Here is a 19400-nt window from a genome sequence, read left to right as displayed (position 1 = left end):
GGCAGAAACGGACTTGGTTTTGAATATTGAAATGTAGTTCATCCAGTTATCTAGATCAAGATTTGAATTAATGCAACTGTGTCTTGATGAGTATGGCGCTTTTCCTTTAGACAAGGTAGTATCGGTGTATCTCTTTATTGCTGATGCCTTGAGTCTGTTGAACATAGCTCTTGCTCTGGAGTATAGGATTCGATCTTGGGTTGTGCCAGAGATTTTCCACTGCCTGTGAAGGTACTGCTTGTTGTGGAAACTGCACGCTAGATCTTTGGTCCACCAAGCTCTAGTTCTTGGGGAAATGTGTACGGTTTTGGCTGATGCATAGAGGGTGACTGTATTTATCCATCTGGTGATTAGGTCAACTGCGAGGATTGGGTCACATCCATCAAGCACATGCCATGGAATAGACTGCGCTGCCTCGAGGCACTTTTTTGGATCCAGAAAATTCGGAGAAAATATGATTTTCTTTTCAACAGTATTACGGCAATTGAAGCTGGGCATAGGCAGAACAAGAAGTAATGCAATTGGGTCGTGATCTGAATTGAAGGACGTTTCTGGTGGAATGTCGACTCTGCAAATTCCAGAACATAGAATCAAGTCAAGGCAATTGGCGCCTCTCGTTGGCTCCTCATTGATAATCGTGAACTTTGATGGAGAGAGATTGTTCATTAGTCGTTGAAGGAGAGGGCTCAGGTGAGGTGGAAGGTTAAAGTCGCCGCAGAGAATGTGCGTAGCAGGAGGGTGTAACTTACTCATTATCCAGCTAGTAGCATCGTCAATTGTTGCAGTATCTGGAGCTGGAGGAATGTAGATTGCCACTAAATCAATTAAACAGGCATTCAACTTCACAGTCACGAGTATTGCTTCATAAAATAAGGAGTTGCTAGATGTGACGTGCACCAATCTCAGGTTGGAATCCTTGACGAAGATGGCAACACCGCCGCCTCTAGACTGAGATCTTGATGTGAAGAACGATGAAAAACCAGCAGCCGCAGCATAGGCTATTGACTCCTGGTCAGGTTCAAGCCATGTTTCTGATAGACAAATTACATCCATGCTATTGGACAACAAGAGTTGTTCGAGAGTTTCAAGCTTATTTCGGAGGCTCCGGACATTTTGGTAGAAAACTCTAAGGGTGAGTTGAAAGGGAATTTTCATAAGTGCTGATCTCTTTGTAGATGCTTTTGAACACCTCAACAGATTAGGCCTGGTGGAAATTATACTGTTAATTGAAAGTGATTGAAAAGCAGGGTTATGTGGTATTACATCGGTATGTTTATTAGCAGTAGCTGGGGCAAGAAAGTGATTGGAGCTGGATGTGTGGTCCGGTGGTTTTCGACAGTCGAGAGACACTAGTGTTGTTTCACAATTAGTTAGTCATGCAGGGGAGAGTTGTGTCATCTTTCGGTTTTGGTCATAAGATGAAGTTGCATTGGATGGTTTTGGGTCTTTCGATTCATAAAAAGGCCTGATTAGAGTGCCAACTGGCCATACAGATGTGGATGCAACTGATCTGAATGCCCGACTTTCGCAAACTACTCTAAAGGACGAATAATTTTGCGTTTTCTTGAGTAAATTTGCAGATACTTTGGTATGAAGTTCTTTACTTATTGCAGTCTCAATTTCCTCAGCAGTTGTCAGTGGCCCCAGTCGGGAAATAAAAAGACTTCTGTGCTGGGAGGTGGAAGGCTTGCTCGTCGATCTCAGAACAGAGGACGTGGAGGTACCAATCCTAATCTTTTCCTTGATATTGGCAGGGTGACTCTTAATTTGAAAGGGTGACCTGGGGAAATGAGGGTTCTGATTAGCTGCTAATTGAGATGAAACAGAACGGGTAGCAGCGATTTTTGCCCAAGATTGTTTGTTCATGACTGGTGAGCAATGGCTGCTTTCAGACAGCAGCACAGATGGTAAAACTGAGGTCAATTTTGAAGGTGGGATGCTAATTTGGTGGGCTGCCACTTGTGGATCGCACCTCTGTTCAGCTTCTTGACACGAATTCATGACCGGGACTTCGCTGCTTGCTACATTAGGGAATTGAGATTCCTCTGAAAGGTGATTGGCTACCTGAGTATTTAGGCAACATTCCAATTCAGCGGGATCGTGTGAGGTCAAAATATCTAACTCTGCGGATTTGGTGGTGGACTGAGTGTTGATTCTGTTAACTGGTTCATTTTGTTTGGAAAACTTATGAATTTTGAAGCATCCGGTTTTGATTTGCATGTTAGTATACAGATCGTTAAGAGCAGACATCAGTTTATCTATAAACACAGGTATGAAATTTCTTTGCAACTCATCTGCTACAGACTTGCTTATTGACTCATTCTGGGTTTCAGGCCTTGGATTTTCCTGTATGGACAGTGCGGCCGTTGACACTATTCCTGGCAAAGAGATATCAGTTTGGATCGTTGCATTATTAGTGCTCCGTGCCTGAGAAACAGTTAATTTGTCTTTGGTACACGACGGTTGCAACAAGCTTTGCGACGAAAAACTTATCTCACCCCTGATACACCCTGGTGTTTTGCAACTGATTAACTTGGGTGTTTCGTTATGACAGTTATTGAGAGTATCCGTAGGGAGGATCGACTTAGCGGTATTACGATTCTTTGAAATTACATCAGATGGCACATCTCGCGACAAAAGTTGTATACTAGCCATGTTATTCATATCAGAATTTTCGTTCATGTTGCTATGTTCAGATTGCCTGCTATTGACTGCGTCTATCCCTTTTGAGTTAAGTTTCATTTCGTGCAGGTTGCAAATTGAAGCGTGTTTGTTCCTTGACGTACGCATCAAATTATAAATTGTGGTAACTTGTTCGCTAAGTTTTTCGTTCCGTTGTTTTTCTTTTTCAGAGCTCATTATGAGTTCTTGCTGAATTGTTAATATCGTCCGGATTTGCTGTTTTAAAAGGTCCTGGTTGGTAATGACCGTATCTAGTCTGTTTTGTAACCTAACTATATGGGATTCCAAGTCGTAATGCTTTGTGTTGCTTTGACTTGTTGACGAGCTTTGCTCTGAACAAATTTTTTTAATTAACTGTAGAGTGTCTGTACAGTTGTTGTCGTGTAAAGTGAGTTTGGGTCCAAGGGTTTCTATCTCTGAATCCTCAAAAGAGACTTCGTTATCTGATAATTCATCAATAATCTTAGAGAGCGCTTCTTTTCGTTTCTTTTCAGATATTTTCGCGGTTCGGTTTGTCTCTGTTGCAGTACAGCCTGCACAAATCCATTCATTTTTTTTTTCTTGCTTCATTTTCTTAAATGTACTATGCGCCACTGAGGCACATTTGAGACAATATTCCATTTTGCAGCTTATACAGAAAAGCGTATTTTTTACCTGATTCTTGCAGATCAGGCATGTCTCTGTTCTCTTCATCTTCAGTTATTGAAAAAGCTTGCTTATTCCCCGAGAAAACTTCAAACACTGAGTTCAGTTTTCGTTGCTCTTCTAAGCCGATTTCTGCGTGACAATCACACAGGGGCTGGTCTCCGAGTTTCTATAGCTTTAACGGTGTTATTTGTGGCCGTCAAATTTGTTGGGGCAGGAAAATAATTGTCTGCTTACAGTAATGTTTATGGTTAAAGTCTCTGTTGGAGTTCCTTTGTCAAAACGACCTTGGAGTAAGTACCAAAAACAACTCTCCCGTTCAAGGTCTTAGTGACTGCTTAGTATAAGCTTATGAGCAAGTATACATCACATGCGTTGAAACTTGGCGTGGCCAGCATTAAAATTATAAAATACAATTAAAAAGTTACCTTTTGACTTCATTGCGGAAACGACATGTTCATCCAAGAGCTCACTACATTCCGAGAACGGATGTACAAAAAATTATCATACTTTGACAACTAAACACACAAATTTTTTGATTAAACACAGAGCACTAAAAATACACGGCAGCGTGGTTACACACCGTCCAATACTATGCAGACGTTGTACTCCCCAAATTCCAGTTCTGCATTCCTTATATCTGTGTGACACCACGTCTCTGATATCCCAACAATATCCGCTTTTGATACTTTGAGCAATACCTCAAATTCATCAAATTTATTTACCAAACTCCTAGCTTTGGTATACACGCAAATATACATGCACCTGTTCCTATTCTTAGCTACCCTAACACAACCCATGTGTTTACTTGTACCGCAATGACTCCCAGCAGTCACTGAAATATCCTGCATCTTGTTTTCCAGGCTTCTGCTCATTCCAATAGAAGCAGTGCAAGAATCACTTTCACCTCTGCCAGTGGCTACTGTTAATCTCCTAAGTAATATTATGTCACCTTCACAATTCTTGTGATTACCATAGCTGACAGATATATGTGTATAACTGTGCATATTTTGTGCAGTACGAACAGGATATAGGCAGTGCACATACAGGATGTACATTTATGGCAAAATCTGTTGTCTGATAACCACATTATGAATTAATATCAGCATAATTCTGTATTATAAATTGTAAATGTTTTGGAGTTAGTATTAAAGTTTTAAAATTTTACAGATATGATATGAATCAAAGAGGGCAACTCATATTTTGTCATAAAAGGTAAGACACTTTAATGCATAATATTTCTGTTGCATTGCAAGAATATTCCTTTCTCTATAGTATTTTAATGTATTATTTATATTTTTGATATTCAATTCAGTTTCATGTTCACTTTTTTAATATTTGTTATTCTTATTTAAGATTGAAATAAAATATGGTACTTGTATCATAAAAGGTTGATTACTATCACTTTAACTTATATATGTAGGTCTTCACGACAGTTCTGGAAAACTCATTTTAAATAGTTATATTCTTAGTTGGAAGTTAATAATAAATAGTGGAAATGGCCACTTTCAGCCTCTTAAAGGCTATCCTAGTAAGGAGGCATGCACATAATCCAAAAACATGTCATGGAGCTGTTGCTAATCAAAACAGAATCATTCCTGTTAACATTGTATATATACGACCTGGATTTCGCGCATTATAGCCTTAGTTGCTGATGCGCCAATAAAACCCAAACCAAACATTGTATATGACACTACTGAATCAAGATATCAAGAAATGCTTGATGGAATTGTCAAATCTTTTGTTTTATTACATGATCCAGTTACATTGAGTTTCAAAAGAAATGTGATTCAATTTTTGCAAATTATAATTGTAAATCAGGTGTTTACAACTCTCATAATGAGTTTTCATGCTGTTTACAAAGTTGATAAGGATTTGTGAAAATAAATTCCTGTCCTACCCAAGAGCAGACCTTTTTACATGGAGGAAGTTTATTTGCTCCAGTTCAGTTTCCCAAAGCATCACTGACACACTCAGTCATATTCAGGTCCAAAGTTTTCACTCTATCCAAAGAATATCCTCAAAAGAAATTGTTAACCAGCTGAGCTGAACTCTCAAAACAGCATTATTATCCATGAAAATTAATTCAGAGTGTATGACACTTCTAAGTAGACTCACATAAGGCTCAAGTATCTTGTCCTTATACTTTTGACAGTCAAGATGCTTCCTTCAAAGATGTTAGGATCGGAGCAGCCATTCATCATGACCATCAGACCACCAACCTCACAGTGGATTCTTTTCCTGATGTTAGAGAGATAAAAGCACATTCCATATCTATTCCAATAAGAACACATTGAGAATCAGTTTCAAAACTGAAGTTTGATCCACCTGTTAAATGAACTATGGTGGTAGTCAGTTGAGATTTCTAGTGGAAGATGTGGGGGGATGCAAATCATAGGCTGTCTCATAAATTCCTCTTTTACAGAGTATACAGGTTGTCTTGAAACTATATAACAGAACTACTCATTTCTAACTCTATGTTGAGTTATAACCACCTGATTTGTATAATCTGGAACTTAAAATCATATTCTGGCATCATATTGAGATTTTTATATTAAATTATATCAGAATGTCAAATTGCATAAAATTTTATGCAATAAAAATGCATTTGTAATTGTATATTCCAATTAAGTTGTTAGGCGACTGGCTGAGGCCTCAAAGAAAGGGTTCAATCTAGGACTCCTGCAGTATGTTGAATATAGAATATGGTTCTGCAGATATGTTGCCTCCATCTCTCATCCACCTTGGGCTCCCCCTCTTCAAATGAATTTTGATACTTATTTTCTTCAATGCAGTAAGAATCTCTACCGACTCCCCCACCTGAAACAACTCCATGCAAGTCATATTCAGAGCTATGTTGATTTCCTTCCAATATATACCAATGGGTCCAAATCTCATCAGCCGTTGGAGCAGCAGCAGCAGTATTTCCCTCTGCTATCATTTCAGCTTCCCTCCCACCTGAGTATAGCAACTTTTCTGCAGAACTACATGGAATAAAATTAGCTCTAGAAAATTTGAATCTTTACCCATCTCCAAAATATTTAATTTACACAGACTCTCTCAGCTTAATTAGAGCAATGGAAAATCCCTGCTTTATGAATCACCCTGTTTTAAACCAAATCAGGAGGTTGCTCTTGAAAATTGAACATCATCAACAATTAGTGAACTTTTGTTGGATTCCAGCACATTCAGGGATAAAGGGGAATGAACTGGCAGATATGTCTGCAAAAAATCCGTCAACTTTAAATTTAACATCTATCCATATTCCAGCCTCAGACTATAATGTCATCATAGCAGCAGTATGCCTTGCATAGTGGAAAGAACTATGGCACACCCAGACTAATAATAAACTTTTTCAGTTGAAATAGGAACCAAAATTTTGGCACTCAAGCATCAGACAACAAGAAGGGAAGAAGTGGTACTTGCATGGGCAAGAACCATCTGACCGTGCAGTGGTACTTGCACAGGCATACTCATCTGACCCTATTCCATCTACTCACAGGTGATGATCCTCCTCAGTGTTGACATTGCTCAGCACAACTAACAGTCAAACATATTCTTATTGACTGACCTCACTATCAACAGGACAGAACATTAGTCCTGCTTTCTTTAACAAATATTCAACAACTGAGATCATTAGAGCATATTATTGGCGATCAGGCAAATATTAATGAACTTTTCAGCTTTCTGAAAAAAATTGGAATATATCATCAATTCTGAATAGTTTTCTAAAATGAAATGCCTTCAATTCTGAATTATTTTCTAACACATCTCTATGGACAGGCACACTATAGCCAGTGTGCCTATCTATAGCCAGTATACACTGGCTACAGGTCCACAGTATACAGGTCTATAGCCAGCTACACACACGGGCACACTATAGCCAGTGTGTGTTTAATGTGCCATGAAACACACACACACACTGTGTTTAGCCAAGCCTTGATCCTTGCTGAGTGTAAATTACTTTGGAAAGTGAGACTCTTAGTAGTGACAAATAATGGAAGGAAGCTTACATAGCAAAAAAAAAAAAACAAACAAACAAAGGTAATGACCTTACCTGTCTTGTAATTATTAAATAACTCTAATAATTTGTCTAATTCTTCCTTTAATTTATTCAAAGTACCCATCTCCATATACACATTGATGAAATGTGATTCAGACTATTTCCTATAATAGAAGCAAGTGGCTGTTCCAATTATTTGTACTTTTGAGGGATTGATATTATGGCTAAAGTTTCTTACATGGGCAACTTCATCCAACTTTTTTAATGGCAGTGATTCAGTCTTGTTATCCAGTTTACCATTCTCTGAATTTTTGCCTGTGTAAATGTTATTTTAATTTTGACAGTGTACTCCATAATATGCACTGTGTACTTGGAATATTCTGGCCATATATTTCAGAACTTTCAGTTAGAACAAGTAATTATGATTGTGGTAGTGTTTATTGCTTCTTTCAAGCTATACTGGTTATAATCTGTGTATACTGTATGTTGTATCTTAGAACATCAACAGGGAAGTGCAACTGTAAATTGAATTCTACATTTCTTAACTTAGAAATGGCTTTGAGAATTTTTCTATCAATGGTTATTACAAACTAAAAAGGAAAATATCATTTTCTAAGCTAAACCTTTAAAGAATGAAATTTATTTTGCATTTATCAACCAATTTGAGTGCATTATCTCTGATGAGTGCTGAATCTGACTTTGAAATATGAAATTTGATGACATATGAGGTGGCCCATAACAGTAAGGAAACATGCTTGATAAACAACGCACACTATTTTAAATATATATTTTAAATAATGCTAGCACTATAGCAAGGGCATTCATAGTTAAAAAAACAAAAAAAAAATTACATCTGTTCAATATGGCTGCCGTTTTGGTTTTTACAAAATTGCAGCCTTTTGGCTACAGAGTAACACACATTAAGGCACAGTTACTTGGACATGCTCTCAAATTCTCTCTAACTGTTGACTGATGAAGCTCCAGCAGAGACCTGTGCTATTACTAAATACTTTATCCATTAAGAATCCCAAAAAAACTTAATCAAGCTGTTAAATCAGGAGCACACTGGCCATTCAGTGGAACCACACTGTCCAATCCATTGACCTAGGGCCTTTTCATCTAAGAAATTGCAGATAATTTTTGCATGGTGAGCTGGTGGTCCAGCTTTTAAAATTGATTTTCGACTGCATTAATGGAATGATTTTGTTTTTCATCAGCTTCAGGTGGTGTTCTTCTGTCACCTTACCTCAAAGAAAAAAGGTTCAAGAACATCTGTCCAAATTCCAGCCAAGACTGTTAAGCCAGGAGAATTTAAATCCTTGTTAAAGAATAAGTGGGGTTGTTAAGAGAGTAATAAACACAGTTATGGTGATTAACAGTTCCACAAAAACATTGTTATGGAGATATCTGGGTTTGTAACACTCATGGCCAAAAACCATTTGGCAAATTTCAGTCTTCTATCCAAGTTGTCTCATTCAAACTTTGTAGCAACATGGGATGATAGATAAGCCTTGTATTTAAGTTCCTTGATGATTCTGTTTAAGCTTGTTTTAGGTATTTTAAGTTCCAGAATTTGCTTTCTTTTAGATTTTTTTTCAGAATTATTTCAATAGACTTCTTCCTCTCTTACAAGTTCCAATTTGGCAGATCTTTGAGATACAAGATCTACCAGGTTTTGGTATGTTGTGTACTATTCCCACTTCGTCAGACTTCTTCATAATTTACTTTGTAGTCTTTATGTGGGTGGTTTATTTACAAAAAAACTTCTTGAACTGGCATGCAACTTCTGCACTATTTTCATATTTTGCATGTCACTTAACAACTTCAGTTCTCTCCTTCATTGTTAACTTTTCCAGTTCAGGTTATTCCAAAAAAAAAAAAAATAAATAAATAAATAAATTACTTTTAAAATATCTTATAAACATTTATATCAGCAGTTATTCAAAATAACTTATTTATTTGTAGACCATCTTGTAATTACCGATTTTTCAGAAATATGTGGCAGTTCTTTTTTGTTTTTTTTTTTTTTAATTTTCAATTGTAATCTTAATAATGTATCATATTATTTGATTTTTTCATTATTGGAGTTTTTAATATAAATTAATTATTACAAACTCTATATTAATAAGTAATATAAAGTTTGTAATTAATAAATTAATTAATTACAAATTTCTGAAGTGTATAAGTGTACTTCAGAAGTTTTTAATTCCCTGGCGTAGCGGCTATAATGAGTATATGAATTTTTAAGTATCTAAGGAAGAATTTATAAATTTATGGGCCTTAGACAAAATATCTTCATGGGCTGTAGCAGATATCTCATAGAAAAATGCACTGGTGTATCATCATATAGTGATAATGATATTTTTACTTTGAATTAAGAATATTATTAATAATGTTATAACAATAATCTTAATAATATTAATATCAGTCATATTAATGGTAGAATATTATTAATAATGTTATAACAATAATATTAATAATATTAATATCAATAATGTCATTAATACAGAGTAATATAGGTCTAACTTAGTGTAATTAATATTGTGTGCCATTTTTTCACAACCAATTGGGCTATCTTAATATTACTAATTCATTATTTTTTTTGCACTGCTCTAAATAGAAAGCATTTCTTCAATAGAGAGGTATAATGCTACTTATATAAAGTGTATGCTACTACCCAGGGCACTGTTTCAGACATTTTTGGGGTCTCATCAGTGGTTATGCTTCTCCATTGAAGTGCTTTTTATTTAGTATAATGTAGTGATGCTATCTACCCACTAATGAGATCACAAAAAGGGTTGAAGCCAGTGGTGTGTTATGCCTTCATGGGGCCCAAGGCGGAATGGAACTTGGTGACCTCATCTATACCTTCATGGGGCCCAAGGCAAAATGGAATTTGGGGGCCCCATCTAAAGAAAAAACTAATAAAGAACATTTTCAATTCCATTTTATTGTGAAAACAAAAACAAACAAATTATTATATGGCATAAAAACTAAATACAAAATTCCATCAAATCGGAGGCGCCTCCGTAGCCAGGTGGGAAGGAGCAGCAGTGCGTAGCACACGCTTCTTGATTAAACCGGGGTTCGAGCCCGTCACCACCAAATACGGAGGATGCGGAAAAGGTCTGGGAATGACCCCCGCATATCCCGGAGCAATATGGCCTTAGTTGCTAATGCTCCTAAAAACCAAATCACAAACAACAAACACAAACCATCAAATCGGTAAAACCATTTTTGAATAAAATGTAATTTTCGAACTGACCTTCAAGTAAAGTTCATTGACTTTGACAGGTAAAAAGTTCAATTTTGGATAAAAATCACTTAAAAATATTAGTAAAAAACAGCAATGAGCTTTTAAAACAATGATTTTGGGGCCTCCTCTGATTGGGGCCCTAGTCTAATGTCTTTTTTGCCTATAGGATAATGTGCCATTGGTGTAAATAAAAACCGCTTTCCTATGGGAGTGTTATAATGCTGTTTATTTAAAGTGGCATACACTTTAAATAAATAGTGTTATACTTTTCCACTGGAAAAAATGTTTTTTAATTAGAACAGTGCAATACTTAGGTAGCTTGTGGCAAAGGGCTTCCACAATGGTTAATGACAGTCATCAGAGAGAACTACTGCAACAAGATCTAGGAAAATTGAGTCGATGGGCTGAGAAATGGCAGTTGAAGTTTAGCATTGACAAATGAAAGTTACTGCATATGGGTATTAGTAACCCCAGAGTAACTTATCAACTGTGTGATGCTACCCTCAGGGTATTGGAGAATGAAAAAGACCTGGGGATGAATTGTGCAGTCAGACATGAAATTCTCTGAATAGTGAAGACATGCTGCAGGGATAGCTCATGGGGTTTTGTCAATTATATACAGAAACTTTGATTGTAGGGATAAGGAGACGATTGTCCCTTTGTATAAGGCCATGGTTAGGCCACATTTTGAATACTGTATACAGGTCTGGTGGCCTCACTTTAGGAAGGATGTAAATCGTGGAGAAGGGCAACCAGACTGGTGAAGGGAACAGAAGGGTGCTCTTACCTAAAAAGGTTTCTGTTCTGCAAATTGCAGCATCTTGAGACTAGGCACCTGCGGGAAGATCTGCTTGAGGTGTAAACACCTCAAAAAAGCCTTGAATGGATTGAGTAAGCTGAATGTTAATGCATTATTTCACTTGCTGAGACTATACACACATACGAGGGGGCATAAATTCAAGTTGAGGAAGGATGGTTGCAGGACAGATGTGTGGAAATTTGCCTTCAGCCAGTGGGTGGTTGATTGTTGGAACAGACTTCCATTTGTTTTTATGGAAATGGATGAGCTGAATAAATTCAAGGAAGAGCTAGACAAATTCTTGGAGGGTACAGATGAGTGAACTGTGTAGTTTTTTTTTTTTTGACTAATGCTATATAATGAGTGGCCAATAAGTCGATCGCGGCTTTAATTTCGGTCGATCACAATGAATTTTAAATATACATAAAAAATATTAGTCAAAATCTAAATATTATTATTATTATGTGCCCCACTACATACGCTTATTACAAATCCATTGAACCACGTGACTACTCTTGTTGCCGCGCAGCCAGCTAGGGCCTCTTGTGAAAATTCACGCAGTTATGTTGGGGAGGGCATAATGTTGAATTCTTATTTCACTTACTTAATATTAATAATGGACAGTACTAATACTTTAATTTAATACCCTTTGATATAAAATGAATACTACAAAAAAGAGTAAAATGTATCATTTTCATCAAGAGTGGGAACTAGAATACTTTTTTGTATTGATAAAAGAAAAATGTTATTGTTTCATTTGCAATGCTTCCGTGGCTATACCCAAAATAGGAAATTTAGAAAGGCACATCAACTTCAACACTACATGGTAAATAGAAATCAGATTTTCTGCCTAATAGTGACCTTAAAAAAAATAATAAATTAAAACAACTTAAATTCAGATTCGCACAACAAAATTTCTTCATGACATCTAAGTTACAACCTACAGCAGTAACTGCAGCAACATTTAAAGTGAATAATCTTCTTGAAAAAAAATGCAAACCATTTTCTGATGGTCAATTCATCAAAGATGCATTTTTAGGAATAACTGATTCTCTTTTCGAAAATGTTTAAGAACAAAAATGAAATTAAAAGTGCTCTTCAAGATCTGCAATTATCTTGAGATACTCTGATGCGATGCATCGAAAAAATTATTAAAAATGTGAGCGAACAATTGCGTGCTCATATTGCTAATTGTGTCTCCTTTTCTTTACAACTGGATGAATCTACAGATGTCGGTGATACAGCTCAATTGCTCATTTTTCTTCGTATGGTTTTCAATGATTCTGCCACTAGAGAAGAACTGCTGGGTATGGTTTCATTAAAAGAAAGAACTAGAAGTCTTGATATATTTAATGCATTCAAAAATTTTATTGAAAAAAAATAAATAAATTACCACCATTTAAGCTCCTATCAGTAACAACAGATGGAGCTAAAACAATGACAGGGCATCTTAATGGATTCATCACATTGTGCCAAGATGATGAATTCTCAGATTTTTTTGAGTTACCACTGTATCATCCACCAACAAGTGTTAGCCAGCAAAAGATTAAATACTAAAAGTGTTACTGACATAGCTTTCAAAATCGTGAATTCCATCAGAGGACAATCTCTTCAAAAAAGGAGACTTTTCAAAATGCACCTCGATGAAAATGAATCAGATCTGATATTACACACAGATGTGAGGTGGCTGAGTCAGAGTAAGTTTCTACAGAGATTTCTAAATTTGCTGAATGAAATTTTAAAAAAAATTGTTGATCAAAGGGGGAGGAGATGATTATCAGCAGTTACAATATACAGAGTGGTTGTGTGATCTGGGTTTTTTGGCAGATTTTACCAGTAAATTAAGTGATCTGAATTTGGAATTAGTGACATGATTAGTAGTATTTCTGCATATAAATATCAATTTTTGGCAATGGCTAAGGATCTCAAAGAAAAAAAATTCAATCATTTTGCAAATATGCAAGGTCATTATCAACAGCTACATTGTTCAATATATTTCTTATTCATTTAATGTCGACTTAGATACAAAACAAATTGCAGAAAAAATCGTTGAGATTTTTTACATGGAGAAAATATTACATGAAAATAAAATTATTACATCATGAAACAATATCTTCCTAATAGCCAGATCATCAGAAAAGGATCTTTTGGAAATATGTTTGCCGAGAAAAGTATTCAAATGTAAAATAATGCAGTAAAATTTTAAATTTCTGTTTTGGTTCCACATATCTATGTGGATTGGCCTTTTTCGTATTTGAAACAAACAAAGACGAAGACCCACTCTACTCTTACGGACTTGTATACAGAAGATTCTTTACGGTTGGCCTCATCATAGTATGTCCCCAATTTTGAAAGCTTGGCAGATGACATGAAGACACAAACTTCACATAAATTTAAAATTTAAATATGTATAAATTTAAAATAAGAATTCTGAATCGTATTTAATTTTAAAATTTATAAACAAAATTTTTCAATATGCGTTGATTAACTTTTTTAACCATGTGCAATGATTTTTGAGATGGTAGATCACAGCACATTTTGGAAAAAAAAAAGTAGATCGCATCACAAATTCAGTTGGTCACCCCTGCTGTATAAGTTTGCCTTCTTGCATCATTTGCCATTACTACTACTACAATAGGAGATCGGTGCACTAACTAGCAAACTTAGTTTGTTCATTACTGAGCCTCTCATAGTATGAGGCTTTATGTCCAAAATTTACTTGAATTTTTAATTTTCCATACCATCTCTTATTTTAAATATTAGAAATCTATCTCAACACTGGGGCATTTGGGTCTTCACAGTTCCCAACCTACCACTGAAACTTCAATCAGGGTTGAAACCACATCACTCCTGAGACAAACCAAAATTGATACAGTTTGGCCAAATTTTCTAGTCTTATATCTATCCTCTTCTCTGTTTTCAAAAACTGCTTGCTTTTTTCCTATTCTCAGAGATCTTTTTTTTTTGAGATTTGAGTTCTCTTTTGTTACAATATTTAAACTGCAGTGTGGGTAGTGGTTTATACTTTAAATAAGCAGTATTATATCCCTCCATTGAAGAAGTCTTTTATTTAGAATAGTGAAACACAGACAACTTGTGGCTAAGGGCTTCCACAATGAGATTGATGCAGTATAATAATGTTTTATAGCTCTCATAGCATGCTTTATACTCTAAATTTATATGCATGCCAATTAATATTACATTAATATCGGCCAAATAAATGTAATTGTAAGATTTACCTAGAGAGAGGAGTAATCATATTGTTTAACTTAGTTTATTTATTAAATGAGGATAAATATTGATGTGCATTTAACTGATGTACATGTCTTTTAATTACAGTTATTTATAGCTTTATTCATTTCACTAGGGATCCTAATTTTAATGTACAGCACTACATTGATAATCTCTTCAGAGAACTGGGTTCTTGGAGAAATGTATACTGGAAAATTTGGGGTTTGGTTACTTGTATATATTGCAGTGCCTGTGAAAAGCTGTTTTGCTGTTCTGATTATGCTAAGTGCCGTTTCCATCCAGAACCTGTTGCATTTTGTCACTCAGTTGATCAGCTGAAGGTGTCATCATCTACTGGTAAATTTCCATGTTGTGGTAGGAAAAACTGGAAATTTGATCCCCTTGATCCATTGGGCATTGCAATGGTGAGTATTGCATTTTATTTTATAGTTGTCAAGTTTCTGAAAACTATCTGTCTTTTATGATTTTATGAAACATAGTGAAACCAATGCTCAATGCAGACCTACTGAATACTGATACATGATCAGTGTAATTATGTTTATAAATAATGTAAAATAAATCCACAGATTAGCTGCATATATTGATATCTTTACAACTTATTTTTCAATAGCAAAATGTTTTGAATTATCAAAATTACTGTAACTCAGAGCAAAAACGGATCACAAAAATAGATTGTGAAAAGTTTAATAATAGGAAATATACATATATTAGATTAGATACATACAAACAAAAAGCTTTCGGTTGTTTTGTCAACCTTCCTCAGTTAAACTGGCAGTTAAGAATGGAACATGAGGGTGTGTACTGCCAATCTTGTACGTGAAGTGCGTGATTAATTGTTGGATGTTGAAGCCTGTGGCTGTGATGCATTCAGACGTTGCCAGCGTTTGTCAATAGTCAGGATTGCTGTTTCGATGATAGGGTGGACTCGACATCCACTGCTCCTGTTGACTGAGGTATTGGAGCATTTGACGTTCAACAACTCCAACCAGGCGTGTCGCCGATAGTGGCGGGACTTATCCATAATCACGACATCGCAGTGTGAGTCTGTCGTGGTTGGTTGTCCAAACGTATTTGGCAATAGCTGAGTGCTCCACATCCGGAAAGGCGTTTTTTGCGCCGTCTCCCAGTTTCCCCAATGTAGCAGCTAGTGCAGTCACGGCAAGAGATGCAGTAGATCAATCTGCTTTGTAGTAAGGTGGGGACCGGTGTTTTTACTTTAGAGATGAGGGATCGTAACTTTCCGCCTGGGAGTTGTACACATTTTATCCCATGTGATTTTAAGACTCTACAAACCTGTTGTGATAGGTTTGGGTAGTATGGGATAAAGGTGCTCACGGTTGAGTCATTACCTTGGATGTTTCTGTTGGTTGCTATGTGGCCATGTGTCTGTAGGTCACACCCATCAAGGGTATTGATGGGATAGTCACACTTCATAAGATCCGCCTTGACTTTAGCAATTTCGGTGTGCCTCTCATTTACAGAGCTAGAGTGTGTCCAGGCACGAGTTAGCAAGGTTCGTGCAGTGGCAAGAAGATGGCTACGCGCAGTGTTCTGACCGGAAGTTGGTAAATTGGCCAGTACACATTGGTTTACGATGGACAGTTGTCTTCAAGCGCGTGCCCTCGCACCGGACAAGGGTGTCTGAGTATGGTTATGGTGTTGTCCAATTCTAGCTCGATGGTGAATTTTATGAAAGGCGACAGAGAATTGAGGTGGTCTAAGATTCGGTCATCTGAATTTCTAGGGATAACCACGAACACATCGTCCACGTAGCGACACCAAAAGGTAATGGGATCTGGTATATTTGTAAATACATGACCCTCTAATTCCTCCATCGCGATGTTTACCATAACCGAACTAACTGGGGAACCCATGGCTGTGCCATGTACTTGTTGTTAAATGGAGTCGTCGAACATGATCGCACCGCCTGTTAAGCACAGTCTGAGGGCGGTGGAGATATTGTCTGGTGTTAATTTGGTTCTGCTGCCAAGGGTTTGGCAACGTCTGCATGCATGCATCACAGCCACAGGCTTCAACATCCAACAATTAATCACACACTTCACGTACAAGATTGGCAGTACACGCCCTTAACTGTCAGTTTAACTGAGGAAGGTTGAAAAAAACAACTGAAAGCTTTTTGTTTGTATGTATCTAATCTAATATATGTATATTTCCTATTATTAAACTTGTCACAATCTATTTTTGTATCCGTTTTCGCTCTGAGTTACAGTAATTTTGATGATAATGAATCCGGAGGGCACAGGCCTCTTTAATCATAAAATGTTTTGAAGGCAAATTAAAAAAATATCATGAAATAGGTTATTTAACCTGAGTGAAAAATGAAGAGAACACATTTTGAGAAAAGCATGCTACTCTATGTTATGTTTTCTTGTCTTTACCATCGGAGGATGCTATTGTCACTCCATTGAGAATGACAGGGCTTAGGCTTATGCTCACTTTAGAAATGTCTTTTGCGCAAAATTTTTAGGAGAAACACCATTTTACTGAACTGTGATTAAGAATTTGGTGTGGTTTGATGTCGACCGGTATGGTGCCTCTTCAAGAATGTTTCCTTTGAATGATTAAGCAAAACTTAGAATTAAAAATACAGGAAATGCTACTAACATAGCATTTCCTAAGTTTTTAATTCTATTTTATTATAGGATTTGATATATATCATTTGTTTATTGTTAGTAATTGTTACTTTATTAGATCATCATGCCCACATGTAAATTAGATATTTCTCTAATAGGGATGCCGTTTTCGATATCATACAGTTGAACCAAACAAAAAAAATACTCAAGTATTCCAAGATTTACTGACCTACCAAGACCTTTTTCTAAACAAAGCAGACACTCCTTCACACAGTGAGAGCTTTGAGAGAGCATCACCGTGTTTTGGAGATAACAGAGCAACTCGATGGACAAAAATAATATCTTCATCATCATCAGTACCAGCAAAAGTAAGTCATTAGTTATAGAACTAATCTGCATCTATACTGATTGTGCTATGATTGGGTAGCAGTGAATTTCAGTCCAATGTTTTTATAACTGTTTTTTAAGCTGTTTGAAGGTATCAGTTAAAATCTGTTTATAATCTGCAATAAAGGAGCATGTGTGTCAATTCCATAGCTTGAATACTATAAAATCGGAAGGCCTGAATCTTTGCATGTTTATCAAGGGAACTCCAGAGGTGTACCATTGTTTTTTTCCTTTAAATATGTTAATGTTTTTTTCAATGAGTTATTAAAAGCATTGGTAGAAATGTGCCCTCATGTCTTGATCAGAGTTAAAACAAATTTCTGTTGCCAGCTTAAAAACTTAGCAATTGAAGTCTCTCGGTATAGTAATATATGATAGTAGATGTTTCTCTCAATAAATGAAAACACTGTTTTGCATTTCATTTCTTAGGTCTATAAATATTTCATATCTGTAATATTGTATGAGGTGTTGCAATAAAATTCTCAGACTGGTGCAATAAAAGGAACACAAAGTAAAAGAGTTCAAAAGTGACTTTATTTTTATTCAAAGTAATCACCACTTGATTGAATGCACTTATTACTCCATTCTAAAAGTTTCTGAAAAGAGTGAGTGAAGGCATCTGAAGAGATGACATTCAGTTTGGCGATTATGTTTTCTTTTATATCCTCAACATCCTGAAAGTTCGCTCCTTTGAGGGCATTTTCACTTGGGAAAGAGGAAGGGCGAAGGTAAAGAAAGCCTGCACGAGAAGCATGCAAAAGTTCGATGAAATTTACCGGTAAAAGTACTTTGATGTAACGGCATTTGTATTGTTGCTTGCTCAATAAACATACAGTGGGTGTTATCGGTCAGGAGTAGAAATTGAATCCCATGGGAGCAAACCCTCTCGAAGTGGAGGGGGTAACCTAATCTTTTTTTTCTTTAGAATTACTGGTGGACTAGTGGATAAATTGTTTATTAAAAAAAAAAAAAAAAAAAAAAAGGCAAAGGAAGCCCACATGAGAAGCAAGGCAAACTTCGAAAAATTTTTTACCAGTGAAACTCTGTTATGAACATTTTTTACGAAGCCAAAACTTCCAATATGACTCTGTTCATGATTCAATTAGTGATTCTAAAGAAAAAAGGTCAGGTTAGCCCCTCCACTTCAGGAGGGTTTCAAGCTCCCATGCGATTCAACTTCTACTCCAGACCGATAACACCCACCATCTGTTTACTGAGCAAGCAACAATACAAATGCCGTTACGGCAAAGTACTTTTACCAGTAAAATTCATCAAACTTTTCTATGCTTCTCGTGCAGGCTTTCTTTACCTTAGCCAGAGGAAGAAGTCTGCTGGTGCCAAACCGGGAAAGTAGGGTGGATGGTTGATCTGTACAACGCCATGTTCTGTCAGAAATATCTTCACAAGTGTGGAAGGCGCCTCCGTAGCCAGGTGGGCAGGAGCAGCAGTTATTTTGGTTTTTTTAGGAGCATTAGCAGCTAAGGCCATATTGCTCTGGGGATATGCGGTGGTCCGGAGCAGCAGTGCGTAACACACGCTTCTTGATTAGACCGGGGTTCGAACACGTGACCACCAAATACGGAAGATGCGGAAAGGTCAGGGAATAACCACCGCATATCCCCGGAGCAATATGGCCTTAGTTGCTAATGCTCCTAAAAAAAATCAAACAAACAAACAAACACAAGTGTGGAATGGGTGGGGCATTGTTGTGCAATGAAAACGGCTGCTTTTCTCTCAAAATTGTGGCCTCACTCAGGAAAGGTACTTCAGTAGTCTTTGAGG

At 36.6% G+C, this 19400-nt stretch overlaps 1 protein-coding gene across 2 annotated transcripts in view; it reads left to right on the top strand.

Moving 5' to 3' along the window:
• Positions 1–19400, top strand: part of LOC150085009 (SANT and BTB domain regulator of class switch recombination) — a 103737-nt gene that overhangs the window by 65090 nt on the left and 19247 nt on the right. The window contains exons 9-11 of one of the 2 annotated variants that reach the window (XM_090375712.1): positions 4498–4542; positions 14864–15041; positions 17390–17599. In XM_090375712.1, coding sequence (XP_090231838.1) covers positions 4498–4542; positions 14864–15041; positions 17390–17599 — 433 coding nt within the window. Of the gene's footprint in view, positions 1–4497; positions 4543–14752; positions 15042–17389; positions 17600–19400 lie in introns of both variants that reach the window. The other variant, XM_090375710.1, reaches the window with a different exon arrangement.

This window comes from Mastigoproctus giganteus, chromosome 6 (assembly GCF_048544385.1).
Source record: "Mastigoproctus giganteus isolate SK-2022 chromosome 6, ASM4854438v1, whole genome shotgun sequence".
NCBI lineage: Eukaryota > Metazoa > Arthropoda > Arachnida > Uropygi > Thelyphonidae > Mastigoproctus > Mastigoproctus giganteus.
Note: the sequence above shows the minus strand (reverse complement) of the source record. Positions and strands in the feature narration are given on the sequence as shown.